Genomic DNA, 26,246 nt, shown 5'->3' with positions numbered 1-26,246 from the left:
TAAAAATATAAGAGAACAAAACACATTATGCATATGTAGAGTCAAACAAAACCACTTTCCACATTGACCATGTTCTAAAAACATGTTTATTTCATTCTGTATTCTGTATTCTTCACCTCTTTATCAGGAGGTGGGTTGTATGTTTTACCATTAGTCCTCTAGAATCCTGGTTGGTCATTACACTGATAAGAATTTGCCACAATAGCATTTCATCACATTTGTAAACTGTAATCTGTTAATTGATTCTCCAGTTTATGAATATGTCCTTAGATTCCCATTCTTTTCCACATAAAAAAGAACCATAACATTTTTTTGTACAGAATGAGACAGAGCCTCTAAGATAGTGGAGTAAAGAGAGGAACTCACCTGAGCTCTTCCCCCAAACCCTTCCAAATATTTTTATACAATGAGTCTAAACAAATTATAGAGTGGCAGAATCCACAAAAAGACATTGAAACAATTTTTCTAGCCCAAGGCAACTTAGTCTTGGAAAGGTTTGTTTCACCAGGGTGAGAGAGGAGCACAGTTTAATGCAAGCAAGGTGAGCACAGTCTTGGCCCCAGCAAACCAGGAGCAGGCCTTGTGAATCACTGAGTCAGCAGCAGCAGCAGCTGCTTCTGGAGCTCTCAGCCCACAGATGGTAAGGGGTTTAAACAACTGGTCAGAAGGAGATTAAAGGGATCTCTTCGCTAGCACTGAGGTAGGACTCAGTTGCTTTGTCCATATTTGGATCCAGCTCATAGTCCTGAGTGTCAGTCCTAGCATGAGGAGGAACACTAGGATAGCAGAATTTGCAGCAGCAGTGGAACAGGAATCCTTGTTACAGTTTCAGAGCAGAAAAGAGTGCTTGTGGTAGTTCACAGACCAGAGTCTAGACCAGGAGAGTGGTAAACACCTTTCCTTAAATCATATCACCTTGGAAGAACTGAAAACTTACAGATCCCTAAAAATATCTCTAAAAGAAGCTTCACAAAACCAATGAAACTTGGGACAGTATTCCTTTCACCATGGAAGCAGAGCCTTACTTTAACAAAGAGTTGAAAGTCAAGTAATGGGCTGGGAATATGAGCAAAAACAGAAAAAAATTCTGGCCATAGAAAGTTGCTATAGTGACAAGGAAGATCAAAACACACACTCAGAAAAAGATAGTTAAAGTCAAAGCTCCCATATCCAAAGCCTCCAAGAAAAATATGAATTGGTTGCAGGCCATGGAAGAGCTCAGAAAGGATTTTGAAAATTAAGTAAGAGAGGTAGATGAAAAATTGGAAGAGAAATGAGTGATGCAATAAAATTATAAGAAATGATTCAACAGTTTGTTAAAGGAGACACAAAAAATGCTGAAGAAAATAGAATTGTAAAAAACAGACTAGGTCAAACAGTTGAAGACGTCTAAAAAGCCAATGAAGTAACGAATGCTTTTAAATGTCAATTTAAAATTTTAAAATTTAAAAAACAATGATCAAAAAAAGGGCCTACACATCATCTTTCAGGAAATTATCAGGTAAAACTGCCCTGATATGCTAGAACCAGAGGGTAAAATAGAAATTGAAAGAATCCACTGATCACCTCCTGAAAGAGATCCCAAAATGAAAATTCCCAGGAATATTATAGCCAAATTCCAGAGCTCCCAGGTCAAGAAAAAATATTGCAAGCAGTCAGAAGGAAACAATTCTAGCATCATGGAGCCACAGTCAAGATAACACAAGATTTAGCAGCTTCTACTCTAAAGGTTCAGAGTGTTTGGAAAATGCTATTCCTGAAGACAAAGGAACTTGAATTATGACCAAGAATCACCCACTCAGCAAAACTGAGTATAATCATTCGGCAGGGGTGGGGTGAGGGTGGGGGTGGTGGCCATTCAATGAAATAGAGGACTTTCAAGAATTTCTGATGAAAATCCCAGAGCTGAAAAGAAAATTTAACTTTCAAATACAAGACTGAAGAGAAGCATAAGAAGGTAAACAGGAAAGGGAAATCATAAGGGACTTAATGAGGGTAAACTGTTTACGTTCTTACATGTGAAGATGATGCTTATAACTCATAAGGATTTTTTCATTATTAGGGCAGATAGAAATAGTATATGTAGACAAAGGGAACAGGTATGAGTTGAATATGAAGGGATGACATATAAAAATAAAATTAAGGGATGAGAGAGGTTATAGGGAGGGATAGATTGGGGTAAATTATCTGACATAAAAATGACAAGAAAGAGCTTTTATGGGGGGGGAAATGGAAGAGTGAATAAACCTTACTCTCATCAGGATTGACTCAAAGAGGGAATAACATATAAACATAATTAGGTATAGAAATATTTTTTACCCTCCAGGAAAGTAGGGAGGGAAGGGAAAAAGAGAAAGGGGGGGAGTGTGAGAGAAGGAAGGGCAGATTCAAAGAGGGGGTAGTCAGAAGCAAAACACTTTTGAGGAGAGACAGGATAAAAGGAGAGAGAGAATAGAATAAACAGTGAAGGGGATGTAGGATGGAAAGAAATATATTTAGCAATAGTAACTGTGAAAAAAAATTTTAAGCAAATTTCTCCGATAAAAGATTCATTTCTCAAATATATAGAGAACTGAGTTAAATTTATAAAAATAAAAGTCATTTCCCAATTGATAAGTGATCAGAAGTTATGAATAATTTTCAGATGAAGTATTCAAAGCTGATGATACAATTTTCTAACTCTATTGACTGGAGAAATGCAAATTAAAACAATTCTAAGGTACTTCATAACTATTAGATTGGCTAATAGGACAGAAAAGATAAATGAGGAACGTTGGAGGGGATGTGGGAAAAATGGGACATTAATGTATGGTTGGTAGAGTTGTGAACTGATGGAGGTTCTTGCTCTGCATTTTCAAGGGCCAAAATGACATCATCAAGTGAAGTGAAGTTTCAGTGTGTCTGACTGTGGCTGATCAGACCAATATGAGCTCAGAATGTTCTACCACAGGTTGGGCACAGTTAATCCGTATGAATATTTGTGGTGGATACCCCAAATTTGTGCATCTTACCTTTACTTTGTGCTGTCTCAATTTTGCTTGGCTCATAGAGCACAGCACCATTTCTAATGTGGGCACACCATGCTGAGTGGTCCGGTACAAGTGTCTCCCATGTTGCACAGTCAAATCCAAAGTTCTTGAGAGAGATCTTGAGAGTACCCTTGTTTCACTTCTTCTGACCACTATGTGATTGCCTGCCCCATGTAAGTTCTCCATAAAATAGTCTTTTTGGGAAGTGTATATTATACATGTGAACAATACGGCCAGCCCATTGGAGTTGTGCTCTTTAAAGCATGGTTTCAATGCTTGGCAGTTCAGCTCAAGCAAGGACTTCGGCGTGTGGTACCTTGTCCTGACAGGTGATCTTCAGACTCTTCCTAAGACAGTTCAAATGGAAGCAATTCAGTTTTCTGTCATGGAGCTGGTGTACTGTCCATGTTTCACAGGCATACAACAAATGAGGTCAGCACAACAGGTCTGTAGACCTTCAGTTTGGTAATCAGTCTAATACCTCTTCTCTCCTAAACTTTTCTTTGGAGCCTCCCAAATGCTGAGCTAGCTCTGGCAATGCATGTATCAACCTCATTGTCAATGTGTACATCCCTGGAAAGTACACTACCAAGGTAATTGAACTTATCCACAGCATTCAAAACTTCTCCATTAGCTGTAACTGGTGGTTCCACGTATGAATGGCATGGTGGTGACTGATGGAGCACCTGTGGTTTTTTTGGTGTAAATTATTAGGCCAAAATTAGTACAGGCAGCAGAGAATTGATCCACACTTTGTTGCATCTCAGCTTCAGAGGCTGCACTGGGTGCACAATCATCTGCAAACAGAAAATCATGCACCAACACTCCCTCCACTTTGGTTTTGACTTGCAGCCTTTTCAAATTGAAGAACTTGCCATCAGTACGGTAGTTGATCTTGATGCTGTGTTCATCCTCATTGAAGGCATTTGTCAGCATGGCTGAAAACACCATGCTAAAAAGCATGGGAGCAAGCACACAGCCCTGTTTCACTCCACTGGTGACTGGGAAGGCATGAAAGCTTTGTGCATTATCCAGAAACTGGGCAAACATGCCATCATGAAATTGACGTACAATATTCATGAATGAGAGTGGATGGATGGATGCTCAGCACCCTATGGTGGAAAAAAAAACCACACAAAATCTTGAACTACTGGGGGAAAAAATGTTTCCCTGAATTCATTGTAGATAGCTAGCTGATCACACATGCCATCATGAAATTGACGTATAATACTGATGAACTTCTCTGGACAGTCAAATTTTGACATAATTTTCCATAAGCCTCACAACTAACAGTGTCAAAGGCCTTGGTCAGATCTACAAACGTTGTGTACAGACCTCTGTTATGTTCCTGGAGTTTCTCTTGGAGTTGTCAGGCAGCACTACATCAACTGTTCCTAGGCCCTTTGTGAAGCTACACTGTCTCTCAGGTGTATGACCATCTTCCAGGTGAAGGGTAAGCCCATTAAGGAGGACTCTAGCAAAAATTTTGCCAGCAATGATTAAGAGAGAGATCACCCTATATTGTTGCTGGACAATCTATTCCCTTTACCTTGACAGAGATGAACAATGGAGATATCCTTGAACTCCTGGGGGATATAACTTTCTCTTGCTGTTTAACCTGGAAAATTTCAGTCAGCTTTTGTATGAGCAATGATCGCACAACCTTGTAAATCTCAGCTGGAATAGAATCAGCACCAGGTGCTTTGCCACATGAAGGGAGTCTAATGGCCCTCAAATCCTCTTCTTCAATTGGTTGATGGTTGGTGGAGTTGTGAACTGATGTTATTATTTTTTTTTCCTTTTTTCTTTTAGTCATTCATTCATTCATCTATTCATTTATTCATTTATTTATTTATTTTTAGGTTTCAACATTCATTTCCACAAAATTTTGAGTTCCAAGTTTTCTCCCCATCTCTCCCCTCCCCCCACCACATAACACTTTGCATTCTGATTACCCTTTCCCTCAATGTATCCTCCCTTCTATCACACCTCACTCTTCCCTTATCCCCATCTTCTCTCTTTTTTTTTGTAGGGCAAGATACATTTCTATACCTCATTACCTGTATTCCTTATTTCCCAGTTATATGTAATAATGATTCTCAACATTTGTTTCTAATACTTTGAATTTCAACTTCTCTCTCTCCCTTCCTCCCTACCCATCCCCACTGAGAAGGCAAACAATTCAATACAGGCTATATATGTGTTGTTTTGCAAAAGACTTCTATAATAGTCATGTTGTGTAAGACTATGTTGCCTTCCATCCTACCCTGTCCCCCCTTTTTTCTATCATCTCATTTGACCTTGTCCCTTCCCAAAAGTGTTTACTTCTAGTTGCTCCCTTCTCCCATTTGCCCTCCCTTCTATGATCCTCCTCACTCCACTTGTCCCCTTCTCTCCTACTTTCCTGTAGTGTAAGATAGATTTTCATACCAAATTCAGTGAACATGTTATTCCCTCCTTAAGTCATAAGTGAAGAGAGTAAGCTTCACTTTTTCCCTCTCATCTCCTCCCTTTTCTTCTCCATTGAACAAGATTTTTCTTATTTCTTTTATGAGTGATAGCTTCCCACATTTCATTTCTCCCTTTCTCCTTCCAATATTTTCCTCTCTCATCCCTTAATTTGATTTTATTTTTTTGTGGATATCATCTTTTCTGATTAAACTCAACCTGTACTCTCTGTCTATATGTGTGTGTGCATGCGTGCATGTGTGTGTGCATGCGTGCGTGTGTGTGTGTGTGTAATCCCTCCACCTACCCAAATACTGAGAAAAGACTCAAGAGTTACATATATTATCTTTCCATGTAGGAATGTAAACAGTTCAGCTTTAGAAAGTCCTTTATGATTTCTCTTCCCTGTTTACCCTTTCATGTGTCCCTTGATTCTTTTGTTTGAAGTCAAATTCTCTATTCAGTTCTGGTCTTTTCATCATGAATGCTTGAAAATCCTCTCTATCATTGAATGACCATTTGTTCCCTTGAAGTATTATACTCAGTTTTGCTAGGTAGGTGATTCTTGGTTTTAATCCCAGTTCCTTTGACTTCTGGAATATCCTATTTCAAGCCCTTTGATCCCTGAATGTAGAAGCTGCCAGATCCTATGTTATCCTGATCACATTTCCACAATACTCAAATTGTTTCTTTCTAGCTGCTTGCAATATTTTCTCCTTGACCTGGGAACTCTGAAATTTGGCCACAATATTCCTAAGAGTTTTTCTTTTCGGATCTCTTTCAGGAGGGGATCACTGGATTCTTTCAATATCTATTTTGCCCTCTGGTTCTAGAATATCAGGGCAGTTCTCCTTGATAAGTTCATGAAAGATAATGTCTAAGTTATTTTTTTGATCATGACTTCTGGATAGTTCCATAATTTTTAGATTGTCTCTCCTAGATCTACTTTCCAGGTCAGTTGTTTTTCCAATGAGATGTTTCACATTATCTTCTATTTTTTCAATCTTGTGGTTTTGCTTTTTAACTTTTTGGTTTATCTCATAGTCATTAGCTTCCCTGAACTCCAGTCAGTCTCTCTTTTAAGAACTATTTTGTTCAGTGAGCTTTTGAACCTTCTTTTCCATTTGGCTAATTCTGCTTTTTAAAGTCTCCTTCTCCTCATTGGCTTTTTTGGACCTTTTTTTCCAATTGAGTTAGCTTATTTTTAAAGGTGTTATTTTCCTCAGCATTTTTTCTGCTTCTTCTTTAGCAAGCTGCTGACTTGCTTTTCAAGCTCTTCTATGGCTTGAACCCATTTCATATTCATTTTGGAGGTACTGGAGGCAGAAACTTTGACTTCCTCTGACACTACACCTTGTTCTTCCTCATCCAAAAGGATAGAAGGAGATGCCTGTTCACCAAGAAAGTAACCTTCTATGGTCTTATTTTTCCTTTTTTGGTCATTTTTCCAGCCAGTTACTTGACTTTTGAATTCTTTGTCAAGGGGAGGGTCCTAGTGCTTTTCCTCTCCCCAGTACCATGTTCAGTGCTGAAATTCAGGTCAGCTGCTCAATTCCCCCAGAGGCTTTAAGCTGAGCTTCCTGGACAATGGATCCAGGTTGTTTCCACAGCTACCATAGCCCCTCACTGCTGTTGCTGCTGCTTTTGCCACCTGTCGCTGCCTGGGGCATTTCCCTCTCTCCCAGGTGGGAAAGCCCTCCCACACTGACCTTTTGAGCTTTCTTTGTCGCTTGTGGGTTGAGGAATCTGGGACTCTCATTCCTGGGAATTATTCCCTGGAAGTCTGTTCAGGTCCTATTCCTCTCAGTGGCACATGGCCAGAGCTAGGCTCCACTCAGCTCATTGTCCCATGAGATAAATCTTTTCTGTTGGCCTTCCAAGTTACCTTTGCCTGAAAACCTCTTTCATTCTGTTGTTCTGCTGCTCTAGAATTTGTCAAGAGTCATTTTTTTACAGGTACTTTGTGGGCTGTGGGGGAAGTGCTAAAGTATATGCACCTCTACTCTGCCATGTTGGCTTGCCACACCCCACCCCCCCCTCTGTGAACTGATATTATGCAGAGCAATTAGGAACTGTGCCCACAGGGCCATAAAGGTATGCATATCCTTTGACCTAGCAATACCATTACTAGGTCTGTATCCCAAAAGAGATAATAAACAAAAAAAAAAAAGGGACTTATATATACAAAAATATGTATAACAGCTCTTTTCTGGGGCAAAGAATTAGAAATTAAGTGGTTATCCTTCAACTGGAGAATGGCTGAAAAAGTTTTGATATGTGATTTTGATGGAATGCTATTGTGTTATAAGAAATGATTAGTGGAATGCTTTCTGAGAAGCCTGGAGAAACTTTCAAAGAGCAGCAGCAATATTTGAAGATGATCAGCTGTGAATGACTTAATTGTTCTCAGCAATACAAGCATCCAAGACAACTCTGAAGGATTTAGGATAAAAATGCTATCCATTCCCAAAGAAAGAACTGATGATGTTTGATTATAGTTTGCAGCATACCTTTTGGTTTTATTTTTCTTAAGGTTTTTGTTTTTGTTTTTTGTTTGGTTTATATTTTCTTTCACAACATGACTATTATGGAAATATTTTGCATGTATAACCTACATTAAATAGCTTGCCTTCTCAATGAAGGGTGGGGAGGGAAGAAGGGGGAGAATTTGGAACTCAAATTTTTGAAAACAAATGTTAAAAATTGTTTTTACTTGTAAATGTGGAAAAATAAAATAGCACATGGAAAAAAAAATTGTACATTCTTGGAATTCGTTTTGTTTAGGGCCAATACTCTTTTAATCTTTTATGATTTTTGTCAATTTTTCAGTTGTATCTGACTCTTTGTGACTCCACTTGGGATTTTCTTGGCAAAAATACTGGAATGGTTTGCCATTTACTTCTCATTTTACAGATGAGGAACTGAGGCAAACAGGATTAAGGATCTCATCTAGGATCACACAGCTAGTTGTCTGATGCTGTATTTGAACTTTCCCTTGATGAGTCTTCCTGAGTCCAGGTCGTGCACTGTCATCACTATGCCACCTAGAGGCTTTTCCTTTAATCTATTATCTCTCTAGTCCCTCCTTCCTTCATCCCTTTTTCTCCTCTTCATGTGTGTGTTCATCCTGCGTTGCTGAAGAAGACCATGCCATTAGAGAAATGATGACATGACTTGTAATTGACTTTGTTCTGAGTGAGTGAGGGCTGTGCAGGTCACCAGCCTCACTTCTCCTCCAGAGCCATCTGAATCCAGTGACCAGGTATTCATCAGGATGACCCAGCATGAGGCAGTTGGGGTTAAGTGATTTGCCCAAGGTCACACAGCTAGTGAGTATCAAGTATCTGAGGTGAGATTTGAACTCAGTTCCTCCTGACTCCTGCAATAGTGCTCTATCCACTGCAACACCTAGCTGCCCTTTCTCCTCTTCACTGTTGAGTCAAATGTGTTTCTCTCTCTGTCTCTGTCTCTCTGTCTGTCTCTGTCTCATCTCTGCCTGTGTCTGTCTCTCTCTGTCTCTGTCTGTCTGTCTCTCTTTCTCTGTGTTTGTAATGATCCTTCTTTTTATCAGTTCAGAGGAGAATGAAGTTCATATGTCAGTCACTCTTTCTACTCCTTCCTCTTTGTATGTTTACTTATACACTCTGATCATTAATTATGAAAATTTGTTACTTATTTTTTAACATAAAAATAAGTTCCAAATTGTCTCCCTTTCCTTTGCTCACTGAGAAGGCAAGTAATATGTTATCAATTATACATGTAAAATTACTGAAAATATATCTCTCTATTAACCATATCACAAAAAAGGAAGAAAAATTTTAAAAAAATGAGAAAACTACACTCTGAGTTCATCAGTTCTTTCGCTGCAGTTAGCATTTTTATCATGAGTCCTTTGGAAATCCATTGTATTGATCAGAGTAGCTTAAAACTTTCACAATTGATCATCCTTATAACATTGCTCTTATTATATACAATGTTCTTCTGATTCTACTCACTTTACTTTACATCAGTTCATATAAATCTTCCCAGGTTTTCCTGAAACTATGCTGCTTGTCATTTCTTACAGCACAATAATATTCTATCATAATCATATAATACAGCTTATCTACCAAAATCTATTTAGCAATTCCTCAACTGAATGACATTTACTTTCTGTCCAATTCTTTGCTACCACAAAACTACTAATATCAGTATTGATGTATATAATATAAAAATTGATATATATGAAGACTTCTTTCTTGTCAATTACTTCTTTGATGCATTGGCCCAATAGCGAGATCTCTGCATCAAAATAAAATGTATGAATATTTTAGTCATTTTATTTGCATAATTTCAAATTACTTTCCAAAAGTGTTATATTGATTCATAGTGCCTCCAACAATGCACTAGTTTTCCTATTTCCCATAACCCTTCTGATTTTCACTATTCCCAGTCTAGCTTCTTTATCCTATGGAAGTAGTTGTAATGATGGTATGTCTAGTATATAATTCTTTTTTCTTTTTTTAAGGAGGCAGTGGGGTGGAATTATAGGGTTGAAATGACTTGGAAAAAGTGTTTAGCCTGCCATCTTGCTTGTCATGTGACCCACAAATTTCTAGATTTGGTCTGACTGGGGCAAAGCACTCTACCTCTTTGTACTAAGATTGCACTTTCTTATATTGCACAGTTTACTGTATCTTCTGAAGCAGAGGTTGGGATTGAATGACCTAGTCTGACTTTATTTCCTACTTCTATTATCATGTTACTGAAGGAAGAAGTGAGCATATGTGCAACAGTATGTGTCTACTTGTTGCATTGTGATTATTGTCCATGCTACTTCCACACCTGAGTTGCCTACCTTATGCTAACTCCATAATAGTCCTGTGTCCTTTGTGCAAGGATCCTTTGGTCAAAGGGGAATGGTTTCTTATTCTATTTGTTCTGGACAACTAGGTAGGCACATACATACTAGAACTAGTATGGAATAATATCCTTCCATTACCACAGAGTTGGGGCTTTCATCAGAGGTGCTATTGCTTACTAGGAAGAGCAAAAAAAACCAAACAAACCAGCAATTCCTCACTACTCCATAACCATGGAGGTGCTGATACTGGTTATACTTTTGTCAACCAGAAAGAATTCAGAACCTAAACCTGGATAGATGAGAAAATCAGCAATTCCTCAGTTCTGTATCCTGAATGTATGATTACTATTTATAAAGGTCAAGAAAATCAAAGCTTCAGTCCTCCATATGAATTGAGGACCCAGACACCAGCCCTCTCACCACCTGGACTGAGTCACAAAGCCAGGGAAGAGTGAGAAAATCAATACTGTCTGAGACTTCCTCTATCACAAAGCCAGGGCCTCCAGTGGAAGTATTAGTGCTGTTTCTTATTCAGACTGGTGAGCAAATTGATTATCTCATGATCAGCAAACTCCATCCTTCTTTTTCTTTCTGAATCATGTTTCTAGGAAGAACCAATGTCTATTACTTCTTGTGGGATTTGGAAGGGTGGAAAAAGGAATACTCTAATAGAGGGACTGTGATTCAGAATTGCAGGCTGCCTAGTCAAAACATCCTTCCTCTGAAAGGCCTCTTTACCTCTTCATCCTCATTCACCTCAGCCCTATCTCTCCTGCTCTCTCCTTCCCTTCTATTGTACCTCTATTCTGTTGCTAAAATCATTTCCCTTCATCTTAGACTTTTTCCTCTCATAATCCTTCCATCTTTTTGTACTTAGGGAAACTGGCTCGCTACATAAGTCATCTGGTTACCTCTTTAATCCAAGATGAATTTTCTCCTGTTCATCTACAGTACTGATGAGGAGTAGGCCTACCCCCTTATACCTCACTGCTACTTATCTACTTTCTATTGCCATAATTCAGCATCCTCATTTCTTTCAGTTCTTCCATTCAGATCCTATTTGGTGTTGTTCAAATACTGTGGTGGGCTTAGAGTGAGATGATTTAGTTTCAATCTCAATTCTGCCACTAAGCAGCCATATGAACATGGTCAATTCAATTTCCTTTTCTGTAAAATTGGGATGAGAAACAGCATGGAGCAGTGATCAGCCTTGGAATAAGGAAATCCTGGATTTTGGACTTTGTGAAATCAGTTGAGTGGGAAAAGGAACATTGATCCCTTTTTATCTCCTTTCTCCTGATCTAAGCACCCAGACCCCTGTAACTCTTCAAGTGAGATGGAATACCACCTCTCTTGTCTCTGTGTCCCAAGATTCTGTGGGCTTTACCATCTGCCTTAATTCTACTCTAGACCACTACTTTCATTTTGACCTACTGATATATACTGAGAAGTTCTGGGCCCTGGTATCTGCATCACCCTTGGGATTTCTGAGCCTTTCCATTTGTTGTTCAGCTGGACTCTTATAGATATGTTGTTTCTCCTTATTAGAGTATGAGTTCCTTGATAGCAAGAAGCATCTCACTTTTTTTCTATTAGTATCCCAGATATTTAGCACAGTGCTTGACACACAGTAAACATTAAATGAATGCTTCATTCGTTCTTTCATTTTCATAGAAAAAAGTACCGATGGGCCTAGACATCATCTTTCATGAAATTATGAAGGAAAACTGCCCTCATGCTCTAGAAAATAAATATTGAAAGAATTCACTGATCACTTCTTGCAAGAGATCCAAAAAGAGAAACTTCAAGGAACATTGTGGTCAAATTCCAGAGTTCCCTGGTCAAGGAGAAAATATTGCAAGCAGCTAGAAAGAAACAATTCAAGTATTGTGGAAATACAATCAGGATAACACAAGATCTAGTGGCTTCTACATTACGGGATCAAAGGGTGTGGAATATGATATTCCAGAAGTCAAAGGAACTAGGACTAAAACCAAGAATCACCCATCCAGCAAAACTGAGTATAGCACTTCAGGGGAAAAAATGGTCTTTCAATGAAATCGAGGACTTTCAAGCATTCTTGATGAAAAGACCAGAGCTGAAAAGAAAATTTGACTTTCCAACACAAGAATCAAGAGAAGCATGAAAAGGTAAACAGCAAAGAGAAGTCATATGGGACTTACTAAAGTTGAACTATTTACATTCCTACAGGGAAAGACAATATTTATAACTCTTCAAACTTTTTTCAGTATCTGGGTAGTTGGTGGGATTACACACACACACACACACACACACACACAGACACACACACACACATGCGCACACACACAGAGACAGAGAGCACAGGGTGAATTGAATAGGATGGGATCATATCTTAAAATAATGAAATTAAGCAGTGAGAGAGAAATATATTGGGAGGAGAAAGGGAGAAATGGAATGGGGCAAATTATCTCTCATAAAAGAGGCAAGTAAAAGACTTTTCAGCAGAGGGAAAAAAGGGAGGAGGTGAGAGAAAAAACATGAAGCTTACTCTCATCACATTCGACTAAAGGAAGGAATAAAATGCACACTTATTTTGGTATGAAAACCTATCTTACAATACAGGATAGTGGGGGAGAAGGGGATAAGCAGGGTTGGGGGGATAATGGAAGCAGGACAGTGGGAAGAGGGAGCACTCTTGGGGAGGGATAGGATCAAAAGAGAGAATAGAAGCAATGGGGGGCAGGATAGGATGGAGGGAAATATAGTTAGTCTTACACAACATGAGTATTATGGAAGTCATTTGCAAAACTACACAGATATGGCCTATATTGAATTGCTTGCCTTCCCAAAGGGAATGGGTGGGGAGGGAGGGATGAAGAGAAACTGGAACACAAAGTTTTGGAAACAACTGTTGAGTATTGTTCTTGCAACTAGGAAATGAGAAATACGGGTAATGGGGCATAGAAATTTATCTTGCCCTTCAAGACAAAAGAGAAGATGGGGATAAGGGAAGGGAGGGATGTTAGAAGGGAGGACAGATTGGTGATAGGGGTAATTAGAATGCTTGGCGTTGTGGGGTGGGGGGAGGGAAGAAATGGGGAGAAAATTTGCAACCCAAAATTTTGTGTAAATGAATGTTGAAAACTTAAATAAATAAATTTAAATACAAAAAAAAGTACCCAACAAACTGTACACAGAAAAGTATGAACTGCTGCTGCATAGGAGCTATCATTACTAACAACATTTTCATAGTCATAATGATGATAATATTTAATTTTAAATTTATTTTTTAGGCAGTATGTCAGCCACTGCTTTTCTCTTTCTTCCTAAAAGCATAAATTCCATCTAAGCAGCTCTGGAGTTCCAGTGGTTCTGATGAGCACAAGGGTCAAGGAGATTCTTGCTGATATTCTTACTTGAGACTTTGGATTTCTACTTGAACCACTGTCTGGTGTTTGGAAAGTCAACCAATCAAAAAGTATTTTTACTTAATTTATTTGTTTTAAGTTTTCTATAATCACTTTCATAAGTCTTGGATTTTCTCCCTCTCCCTCTCCACTTCCTCCCTGAGAAGGCATGTAATCTTATATGAGTCCTACACATACATTCTTATTAACCACATTTTCACATCAGTCATTTTGCATAGAAGAATTAAAACAAATGGGAGAAATCATGAGAAAAATCAAACCAAACCAAAACATAACATAAGAGAAAATATTCTGCTTCATTCTATATTTTGATTCCGTAGTTCTTTCTCTGTATGTGGATGGCATTTTGCCTCAAGAGTCCTTTGAGAATGTTTTAGATCCTTGCATTGCTATGAGGACTAAGTCTATCAGAAAAATTCCTCACACATTGTGGTTGTTGCTGTATACAAAGTTCTCCTGGTTCTGCTCCTTTCACTCAGCATCAGACCTTTCCAGACCTCTCTGAAGTCTTCCTGTTCATCATTTCTTATAGCACAATAGTATTTCAGTACATTCATATACCACAACTTGTTCAGTCATTCCCCATTTGATGGGCATCCCCTTGATTTCCAGTGTTTGGCCACCACAAAGAGAGCTGCTAGAAATATTTTTGTACATGTGGGACCCTATCCAATTTTGATGACCTCTTTGAGATATAGTCCTAGAAGCAGTACTGTTGGCTCAAAGGGTAGGCACACTTTTGTAGCCCTTTGGGCATAGTTCCAAATTGCTCTCCAGAATGGTTGGATCAGCTCACAACTCCATCAACAATGAATTAGTGTTCCAACTTTTCCACATCTTCTCCAACATTTATCATCTTATTGTTTTGTCATGTTCACCAATCTGATGGGTGTGATGTGGTAGCTCAGAGCTTTTTTGATTTGCATTTCTCTAATCAGTAGTGATATAGAACCTTTTCTCATATGACTATAGATAGCTTTAATTTCTTCCTCTGAAAGGTGGTCATATCCTTTGACCATTTATCAATTGGGGAAATCAAAAAGTATTTTTAAATCACCTACTATGCTCCAGGTACTGTCCATAATGCTTAGGATACAAGTATAAAAAATGAAATAAGTTGCAACTAACTTACATTTTAAGTCTGTGTGGTAAGGTGAGACACACACACAGACAGATACAGAGAGACAGAGATACGTAGAGCAGAGACACAGTTATATGAGACACAAAGACACACAGAGACAAAGAGAGACAGAGACGGAAAGAGATAGAGAAAAAAAGAGAGTAAGAAACCAAAAAGGACTCCATGACTAGTAGTCTCAAGCTTTGGAAAATGGTGGAGAAGAGAGGTCTTGTAGGAATGGAGAGGAAGGCTTGGGAAAGTTTGATTGATTCTTATTTTCTCTGTAGTCCAGCCCAGAGCTCCAGGATACCTCCTGGAAAAAGACAGGAACCTTAAGGGGCCCCGGTATGTGGCTGTTGCTCCTCATTCAATTGTAATCAGTAACTAGTGAGTATGTAATTAGTTCCTCAGAGGCCCATCTGCCTTCTTAGCAATTGGCAGACTAAGTGGAAAGCCTTTCTTGTGATTAAAAAAAGAGAGACAAGATAAAAAGATATAATGGTTATGAGAACATTCACAACTCATCACCATCATGTCTGAAGCTTGAATAGGAGATGAAAAATGAAGGGATGAGGCTAGAGGAAAGCAGGAATATTTTCTTTGACTACAGATCCCACTCGTGTGATAGCAAAGTGCCAACATTTTGGCACCTATGTGTTCTTATAGGATGTACTCATGGAAAGTGAACTTGAAACCAAAGGTTTTCAATTTTACTGGTTGTCTCCCCAAAGCAAACAGAGCATTATTTTCTGTTTATGGTCCCTGTGTTAGATGAATGGAGAGTTATTTGAGGTAAGTTCCCTATTCATGTACCATTCCCTTTATGCTTGAGATTACCGATTTCTTGAGTGATACTATGAGTAGGGAATTTGAAAGGCCATGCTTTGAATTCCCCTGCCTGTAGAAAAAGAATCAATTTCACTAGTATTAGGGAGGTAAGTTTCTCCCTTTAAAGACTTCCCCAGGTTCTATATGTTATCCAGTTAAACAAACTAACTTTTTCAGATAGATTCTTCTTACTTCTGTTCTGAAGGTATAGAGTCTGTTGTTTTTTGTTGCTATCTTCACTATTGTTCTTCATTAAAATAGGATTTTTTAAATTCATCTGCCCACATATCTACTTTCCCACATATCTACTTTCCCTAAAAATATACAGGATTGGGAGCCTGCCATAGCCATTTCACTTTTTCTAGTTTGGGGGCTTTTGGTGATAAGCATGAAGAATTCCTTGAGGTGGGTCATAGCAGTCATTTTGATTAAAAGAAAGAAAGTAACTCAAATTATCTACATTTGTCACATTTTAAAGAGGTTTATATAGAAGATTTTAACAAATAGGATAATAATTATATCTCATTTATCTGTCACTCTATGCTTTACAATGCTTTATGTAAATTATTTCATTCAACTCTCACAACAACTCTGAGTTAGGCAGGACAGAAATTTGTATTATCTCTCTTTGCAAAATAGGAAGTCTGAGGTTAGATGACTTGTGCAGAATCACATAACTCCTAAGTGGTATAGATGGACTTTGAACCCAGGTTTTAGATTAATTCCAGTGCTGAAACTCACTGTCCAATATCTGTTTTATATTATATATTTTTGTCTTATTTCTCCATACCATTCATTTTCACCTCTTGCCTAGACTATTATAGTTGTATCTTAGTTAATCTCTGTATTTCTAGTCTTTCCCCTCTCTAATCCATCCTCTATACAGATACCAAAATAATTTTCCTAGAACATAGCTCTTATGTCACTTGCCTGTTCAAGAATTTTTATTGGCTTACTTCCTGTAGCTTTCAGGGAAAATACAAACTGCATAGTCTGGTATTTAAAATATGCCACAATACTAGTCTCTACTCTTTCCAGAATTAATGTCTAATTGCTCCCTCTTATACTCTTTTCTAATCATCCCATTCTTCAACTATCCTACCTTACCATAGATATTCAGCATGTTTTCCTGTTTATTTATGAGACTAGAGGGCAGAGGTTTGCAATGTTTTTACAAAGCATGAGGTAATAGGTCAAAAAAGGGTAGGGAGGCATTAACAGTTTTATAAATTAAAATATGTTATTCCTTGGCTCTCTTCCACTGCTCCATGTGCATCAAATTGCTTTTGTACAAAATTTATTGCACTCTCTAGGTCAGAGGTTTTTAAACTTTTTTGTCTCATGGATCACTTCTCAGAACAATGATTTTAATGCATAAAAGAAAATATATAGAATTAAAAAGGAAATCGATTGTATTGAAACAGTTTCAAGATATTAAAAAAGTTCTTAGACCCCCGATATCTATTCATGGACCCCAGGTTAAGAACTCCTGCTCTAGGTGAATGTTAAATATCAAGGAGTGCAGTCTGTGGCTTTGATCAGCCTGCAGCGGAGGGGATCTTTGACCATTAAGGTAAATCGCCAAACAGGAAAGCATTGACCTAAATAAAACACATAGAAGCATTTGTACTATTTAGCTGTTTGTTCACTTCAGGAGGTGCACTGAAGAATTATTTCCCAGCGACCTCTGGCAGCTCCTACCCAAGTTCTTGTTACCTTGCAGTCTTTTGTTGTATTTGATATTTCCTTTTTTACCTGTTCATCAAGGACCTTGGAGTTTCTCCACTTTTAAAGAAACCTCTATGAGCTTGTTTTCCTTCCTTCTTTTTTTTTGAATAGAATTGGTTTCATATCTGCCATCTCATTTGTCCTTTTATCCTCTAGTTGCCCCACCTATATGACTTTCACATTCATAGTCCCTTTCAACTTTGGAAATCTATGAATATGAATATCTGGTCCAGCCTGATATAAGAATGTCCTCTCAGTATTCCCATGAATGTTCCTCCTTAGTCTCTTCCAGGAAGGATGAAGCATACCATTACCTTAAAGGCTTTCTAGGGTAAAACACTGGATTGGAAGTCAAACTTGAGTTGGAGCCTTGGGTTCTGCTATTTGCCATGTCACCTTGAGAAAGTGACATACGGTTCCTTAACTATAAAATGGGAGTAATAATAATTGTCTTACCTGCTTTTCAAGACTGCCAAGTGCTTCACAAATACTTCATTTTATTCTCACAACAACCTTGGGCATAAGAGCTATTGTTTCTTCTTTATAGATGAAAAAACAGAGGCAGACAGAGGTTAAGTGACTACACTCAAGGATATACCAGCTAGTGAGTGTCTGAGGCTAAATTTGAACTCAGGTCCTCTTGACTTCTGGTCCAGTCCTCTATCCATTGGAAAGTAAGGAATATGTGAAATATTGCAAAGGGTGAATTGATAGGATTGAGTGGCTCACTTATTGCATTTAGAGGATAAAGTGAAAACAAAAGCCAAAGTTGATTCTATTATTTTGAGTTTTGGTAACTGGGAGAATAATGGTGCTGTTCATAGAAATAGGGTAGTTGGGAAGAGAAACTCTTATTTTGTGGAGGAGGTGATCCAATCCAATCCAATAAGCATCATCAAATGCCTATGTGTATGTAAAACAATGTCCTAGATGCTTGCATTCCAGTGAATGCTGAGTCAAATTTTGGCTATGCTGAATTTGAGATAACCAATTAGAAATGTTTACTAGGAATTTAGAGAAATGGGATATATACATGTAAAGATTCCTGAAGATCTACCCATTTTTTTTATTTCCCTAATCCCACTAATTTTAGACACAAACTCTTCAGGACATTCTGAGACGCCTTGAAGCCTCCTCCTCTCTGTGCTCAGTAACTGAAAGCAGCTTGAATTGCCTTGATGGAAACCACTTTCACTGGGAATCAATCTATTATCATGGAGTTTGTCCTCCTTGGTTTCTCTGAGCTTCCTGATCAGTACTTCCTCTTCTTTATTTTCTTGACCATTATGTATTTAAGTACCATCCTAGGGAACACACTGATTGTAGTGGCTGTGGTCAGCTCCCCAGGACTCCACATACCCATGTATTTCTTCTTGGCCAATCTCTCTTTCCTGGAGATACTCTACACTTCCACAGTAGTTCCCAAGATGCTAGCAGGTTTCTTGAGAAAGGAGGCCATCTCCCTGGCTGGTTGCTTGCTCCAGTTCTTTATTTTTGGCTCCCTGGTCACAACTGAATGCTTCCTTCTGGCAATCATGGCCTATGACAGATACCTGGCCATTTGCCATCCACTCCGTTATTCACTACTGATGAGATCCAAGCACTGTGTGGGTCTGGTGGTCATAGCATGGCTATCTGGTTTTGCAGTGGGTAGCCCGATTGTGACCCTGATGGCACAGATGAAGTTCTGTGGTTCCAACTACATCAACCACTTTTATTGTGATTTCGCACCTGTGGTGGATCTGGCCTGCTCTGACTCCCAGGTTCTGCAAACAACAACATTCATCCTCTCCACAATCTGTCTTACCATTCCATTTGGTTTGATCCTGACTTCTTATGCCCGCATCCTTGTGGCTGTGCTGAAAGTACCCAAAGGAGCTGGGAGAAGTAAGGCCTTCTCTACATGTTCCTCCCACCTGGCTGTGGTGTCTACTTTCTATGGGACACTTATAGTCATGTATATAGCACCCTCTGCTGTTCACTCCAAGCTTCTCTCTAAGGTTTTTGCTCTGCTCTATACAGTGGTCACCCCCATCTTTAATCCTGTGATCTACACCCTAAGGAACAAAGAAGTCCATCAGGTTCTCAAGAAGTTGCTTTGCAATAAACAATATAGTAACTCATCCTGAAATGAGGAACAACAGTAATTCTATCCTGTCCTTTGGATGATGTTTACAGTTAATCTTCCCTGAGTGTGTGGAGAGAAGATAGCTTTGTCTAATTTGTAAATTTCTGAGATTCTCTAATTTGTTATTTTTTCAGTTGTTTCAGTTGTGTCCAATTTTTTGTGACCTTATTTGGGGTTTTCTTGGGAATGATACTGGAGTGGTTTACCATTTCCTTCTCCAGGTCATTTTACAGACAGCAAAACTAATACAAACAGAATTAAGTGACTTGCCTATAGTCACACAGCTAGTAAGTGAGGCCAGATTTGAACTGAAGATGAGTCTTCATGCCTTCAGGCCTGGCACTTTATTTGCTGTGCCAGTTAGGTACCTATAACAGCTCTCTATTTGAGTGAATGACTTCCAATCAATAGATCTGAGAAAACCTTATACTGTCAGACTACTAGGCAGACTCTCAAGGGAGTGGAGTTTAAATTCATTGTTTTATAATCTTATATTGGAAAATAAAAAACAAAAAAACCCTTTCCTAGATTCCAAGGAACATTATTCCTCCACTAAGATTGTACCACCTAATTTTCCAATTCAAAGCTATACTTCAATATTTTGTCATTCTTTAAGCATGATTCATTTTCCATCAAGCTCAATTCCCCCCACATATTGTACTTGCCCTGCTTTCTTTCCCTTTCCCTCAGCTGTCAGTTCAGTTCCCCTAAATTACTTTGTGTTTATATGTATACACGCACACTCACATACTCATATACATATATTTGTATCTGATTTGTATACATATACATGTATTTGTCTATGATGCAAAAGCCTCATTTCGTAACTTGATTCGTATTTCTACCCCTGCAGTTGAAGTATGCTAAATATCATGTCTATATGTGTCTGATGTTAAACATTTATCTATTATTCCTGGCTGGGGCATGGAAATGCAGGAATTGTGCTTACATTTTCTTAAGAGTGGTTGACAGTCTGTTGAATAGGGAAAGATTAAATCTTCTCCTTTCTAAAACAACAGAAGTTTTTCTGGACTATAATACACCCATAACAAAAGAGGTATGGATAGACTGACAGAGGTCAGAGACTCTGGAATTTACTATCAGATTGATTATTAGTTTAATCTTTTTAGGGTGACTGAATATATGTGTCAAAAAGAAGTCTCTAAGTTGAGTAACTTTTATGTGTCTCTAACCTCCTCAATGGCATTTTGATTCTCACAGATATCATCCCACCTATGTGACTTGAATTTTTTTTATTGATGCATTATAATCTAGAAAGAACTTATTTTGGGAATGGAAGTTGGGGAAGAGGTCCTAGTTTTTCTTATTCAACAAATTGCCTCTATTTTCTCCTACTACTACCTGGTTCCTGTTCCACCCTGCCTTGAACCTTTTTGGTAATCCTCTCATATGTGTAATCATTTATGAACTCACTCTATTTTTTTTGCTCCTTCCCCTCTCCCCAATTTGAGAACCTTTAATGATTTGGATGAGGAATTATAATAAGAAATGATGAGAGCTATACATGCAGCAGGGTGGTACAGTGTTTAAGGTCAGAGCAAGATGTTAGGTAAGAATAATGATTACCACTGCCATATTATTGCCAAAGTCATCAGGTCATTGAGGCCATTTACCTTGTTCTGTGATGGACTGAGACCAAACGGGGTAAGAGAACCCTGGCAGTGAGCAGGTATTGGAGTCTAGGAAAAGCATCCCCTTTACGTTTTTCAGTTTATACCATTCCAAGTATCATGCTGTGTGTAGAGTCAGGGACTGAGGTTCAGAATTCCTCAAAATTTTGTGCTTTTTCATCTTAAAATTAACCCTGAAGGAAGGATGAAGACTTCATTGCTCACTTGTAAGGGCATGGGGAACTTACAAGCCATGGGGAACTAAACAAATCCAAACCGTGCATTTCTTAGAATTTCTAGGTTTAAAACAGTTTTAGTATTGCCTGGGCAACCCTCATGGCTCTAGGATAACATCAAGTTTCTAGATATTTATTATGCATTCATTGTATTATTGTTATTATTTGCCATTAACTTACCTTTCAATTCTATGCTAAAAAAAATTCTGCACAATATCTAAGTATATTTGTCTGCTTCTTTAAAGACCCAAGTCCATTATGCCAAGATCATGGCAATAGAACTCACTGAAATAAAAGCAGGTTGTAAAGGAACTGGAGTTCAACCATGAGTGCATAAGTGGTCCTAACATGTTTCCTTTTTAAAGCTGGCAAATCTACAAATACATATGCTCCTCGATGAAAAGTCAGCATTGAATCATAGAGATAGAGCTACGGAATTAAAGATTACTGCCTCTGAAAATGATTATAAGTATGAAACTTATTCAGCCCCTCTTCCCAGTAGCACGTGCATAAGATCCTAGGATGAACATGGGCCTCAGTATCTAGTCTTTATTTATTTATTTTTGCTCTGCAGGATTAGGTGAATGGCTGTCAATGACACTTGGTGGCTAAACCAGAAACTTCTAATTTCCTAATGAATTTGTATCTCCCTGCTTGTGACCTCAGATGTGTAAACCAATAATACTCTTCTGAGTAGGACTCTCTTCCTTCTTATTGTATATCTGAATTACCTGAGAAATCCTGAAGCATAGAGTGAAGATAGACCTAGGAATACCAGTGAAAGCTTGGTGTAACTATGCACTAAATCTTGAGAATATCTTCTTGAAAGTCCATTGTGGGCTTCTTGTCAAGGCCTGAAGACAATTGTGTTATTGTTTCCCTGGTGATCTCTCTGGTTGTTTTCCTTTCCTGTCCTCCATCCTACTGTCCCAGGGTTTAGGATTGGCAGACTGAACTAGTTTAGAAGTGTGAGCTGTTACCAGACTCTGTTATTTGTGTGACTGTGTGGTGGTGGTGGGGAATAGAGGAGGCCTTAGTATTCTTTCGTTGGTTTCCCTGTTCTCTTGTTCATCTTCTCTGTTCACCAAGGTTCTCTTGAATGTCTCCAGTCAAGCTATGTGACTGTTACTTAAATTCCCCAAATAAAAGGGCCTTTTGCTTTCAACATTAACTAGCATGTCTAGATTTTTCTGTGGAGACTCTTTAAGACCTAGCAATGGAGCCAAAAAGGGCACAATCAAAATCCAAAGATTTCAAATGAAATGAAGTGGCATATTGACTATAAGCTTATTAATATCAAAGTCAAATGAACTGTTAAATGCAAGTCATTAATATTTTCTTTCTGTTTTGAAAAGAAATTATGAAAAAAATCATTCATCATGTATTTGCAAAACTTTGGGACAAATACAAAGACATATAACATATTGTCCATGAACTCAAGAAAAAGACATTGAGTCCTTGGAATTAACCTTTCAAGAAATAGGAAAATGGTCACAGAAAGAAGTTGGGGATTCCACATTTCTGCCTGAGGTCTTATTTATCTTCAGTGTGTTATTTGTGGGATATGATGGACTTACATGCTGTAAATATGATTCCATTTAGTTGAAAGATTGGCTTTGTGAATATCTGCATATGGATAGAGGCACGGAATATAAGCTCTCTAATCAGAAATACTCAAATGGTAAAGGAGTCTCCATATTTGAGTCAGTTCCTGATTGGACTCTGTGTGTAAATCAATGGATGAGCTGAATGTAAGAAACATTATGAAGATCACCTTTGACTATAGGAATCTGTGTATTTCTTCCTCTTCTTCTTCTTCTTCTTCTTCTTCTTCTTCTTCCCTCCTCCTCCTCCTTTTCTATCAGTAAGTTCCTAGAGAGTATGGAGAATATAGACCTGTTATGCTCAGTTGTACTTAGCATAGGGCTTTGTGCCTTAGTAACTTAATAAATGGTCTTTGAAAGAATTAATGATTAATTAATGAATCTTCCAGGCTTCAATGTTGGGCTTCTGAAACTTTCAAGACACAGAAGAAAATTCTCAGTGTAGCACCACCTCTAGGCCAGCTTCCCAAACTTGGCACTTGCAGATTTGTAGGTTGACTCCTCATTATGTATACACACACACACACACACACACACACACATGAATTATACAAATATATGCACATGTATATGTATGTATGTATGTATGTATGTATGTATGCTGGAGTAGGGAGAGTGGATATCACTCTCACCCCAACTCATCAAAGGTGGGAAGAATACATATACATAAGTGGGTAGGAAAGTACATATCACTCAAAAGGGAAATAGGAAGAAAAATGAGAATATGAGAGAATGTAGATTAATGGAGGGATTTGTCCTAAACAAAAGTAACTCTTAAGGAGAGATAGGAAAGTTAAAAAAATATATGAAACTATAAGATGGAGGGAAATAAACAATAATCACAATTTTAAATGTGAATAAATTCTTCCATAAAATGGAACTGTATAGCCTCAGAAGGCAGAATCTAACGATATTTTCTTTAAAAGAAACATGCTTTAAGCATACAATTTCACACAGTTAAAATAAGGAGTTAGAGTAAATTCATTATGCTTTAGCTGCAGTAATAAGTAGGAATTGCAACACAATTTCAGACAAAGTAGCAGCAAAAATAAGCAATTAGAGGAGATTAAAAAAGGGAACTGACATTTTGCTGAAAGTTTCAATGAATTAATTTCAGTACTAAGCATATATACACCAAATAGATTGACATCTAAACATTTAAAGGAAAAGTTAAATGACAGAGAGAAATATATAATAAAAACAATGGGGGGGGGCATCATTTTATCCTTTCGAGAGTTAAATACACCTAAATAAAACAACAACAAACAACAAGAAAAAGAAATAAAGAACCTGAATAGAATTTTAGAAAAGTTAAATATGATAAACTTATGGTGATTATGTAATTGAAATAGAAAAAGGCATACAAATTTCTCAGCTTTAAATGACACAACAAAAATTGAAATATATTAAACATAAAAACACAGGCAGGTACAGAGAACCAGAAAGATCAAACACATCTTTTATGGACTACAGTGGAATAAAAATTATATTCCATAAAGGACTGCTTATGGGATGATTAAAATCATTTAGATATTAAGTAACGTCATTCTAAACAATGTATATGTCAAAGGACAAATCATGGAAGCATCAATAACTCCATGAAATGTAATTAAAGCAATGAGACAATATGCTCAATGTTTTGGAATGCAGTTAAAGTAGTTATTAGGGGAAAACGAATGCCTTTAAACACATTATTCAATAAAATTGTGAAAGAATAAATTAATAAACTGAGCATTCAAAAGAACCCAGCAAGCCAAGCTAAAAAAAGACAATAAATTGACAATGCCCAATTAAATACCAGAATAGAAAATTTGAAAATAAAAGAAGAGATTAACAAAAATTGAAAACAAAGAAAGCCATCAAGTTAATAAAGGTAGATTTAAAAAATAGATAAATGATTGGATAACTTGAGTATAAGAAGAAAACCAAATTATTAGCATAAAATGTAAATATTAGTATAAAAATGTGAAAAAGGTGAATTTACAGCCAATGTAAAAAACATAAAAGAAATTACTATTTTTGAACTTTTTCCTAAATTACATGTTAATAAAATGAAAACCTAAATGAAATAGATGAATTTATAAAAATATAAAAAGGCCAGACTAACAGAATAAGAAACAGAGAACTTAAATAACATATGCTTAGAAAAAGAAATAAAGCAACTCATAAATTAGTTGCCAAAGGAAAAAAAATCCCATGATTGGATGGATTTAAAAATAAATTCTAACAAACATTTCATTTCACTCTTTGAAAAGAGGAACTGTGGTCCTATCAGATTTCTTCTATGGTGTAAATATGGTCTTGATACCTAAACCATAGTGCATCAAACACAGAGAAAGTAGACGACAGACAATATTATTAATGAATACTGATATGAACATTCAAAATAAAATATTAACAGGGAAACTAGAGCAAGACATTGTAAAGATTATGTATTCACTCTGATCAGGATGGATTTATGTCAGAAATGTAGGGCTAGTTTGAAATTAGGAAAATTATATACATAATCAACAATATTGATGTCAAGACCAACAAAAATGATATCAAATATTACAGATGCATAAAGAACTTCTGACACGAATAATACCCATAGCTATTTAAAGCATTAGAAAGCATAAAGATAAGTGAATCTTTCCTTAATATTATATGACGTATTTATCCAAAACCAATAGCAAGCAGTATATGAAATTGTGATAAACTAGAGGTGTTATCAATAAGAAGAGAGGTAAAACAACATTTTCACCTTTATTAGTCAATATAATCTTATAATTGCTTGCTATAGCAATAAGGCAAGAAACAATATAGATGGAATAAGCATAGATTAATCAGAAACAAAGCTGTCACTATTTGCAGATGATATGATTGTTTACTTAGAGAGTACTAAAGTGTCAACTAAAACGGAAGATGAAACAATGAATGATTTCAGCACAATTCATAAAATAAACTCATATAAATCATCAGCATTTTTGTCTGTCATCAACAAAACATAGCAGGAAAAGATAGAGAAATTTTTTTTAAAGTAACTACAGAAAGTAAAAAAAGATAGGAGTCTACTTTTCAGGATACACAAACAGGGAACTATATGGACACAACTACAAAGTAGTCTTTACACAAATAAAAACAAACCTAAATATATAAAGAAATATCAATTGCTCATAGGTTGACCAAGCCAATTTAATCAAGATGACAATCCTGTTTAAATTAATTAATTTATTTGGCTCCATATCAATAAATCTATTAA

General features: G+C 37.3%; 1 protein-coding gene across 1 annotated transcript; it reads left to right on the top strand.

Annotated features, from left to right (window-relative positions):
- Positions 1 to 13,780: 13,780 nt before the first annotated feature.
- Positions 13,781 to 22,638, top strand: LOC140525802 (olfactory receptor 11A1-like). The gene has a single exon (XM_072641487.1). The coding sequence runs from the start codon at positions 18,585 to 18,587 to the stop codon at positions 19,533 to 19,535; it is 951 nt and encodes a 316-aa protein (XP_072497588.1). The 5' UTR covers positions 13,781 to 18,584; the 3' UTR covers positions 19,536 to 22,638.
- Positions 22,639 to 26,246: the final 3,608 nt, after the last annotated feature.

Source organism: Notamacropus eugenii, chromosome 2 (assembly GCF_028372415.1).
Source record: "Notamacropus eugenii isolate mMacEug1 chromosome 2, mMacEug1.pri_v2, whole genome shotgun sequence".
Taxonomy (NCBI): Eukaryota; Metazoa; Chordata; class Mammalia; order Diprotodontia; family Macropodidae; genus Notamacropus; species Notamacropus eugenii.
The sequence above is the reverse complement of the archived record's forward strand: the minus strand, read 5'-3'. Positions and strand labels throughout refer to the sequence as shown.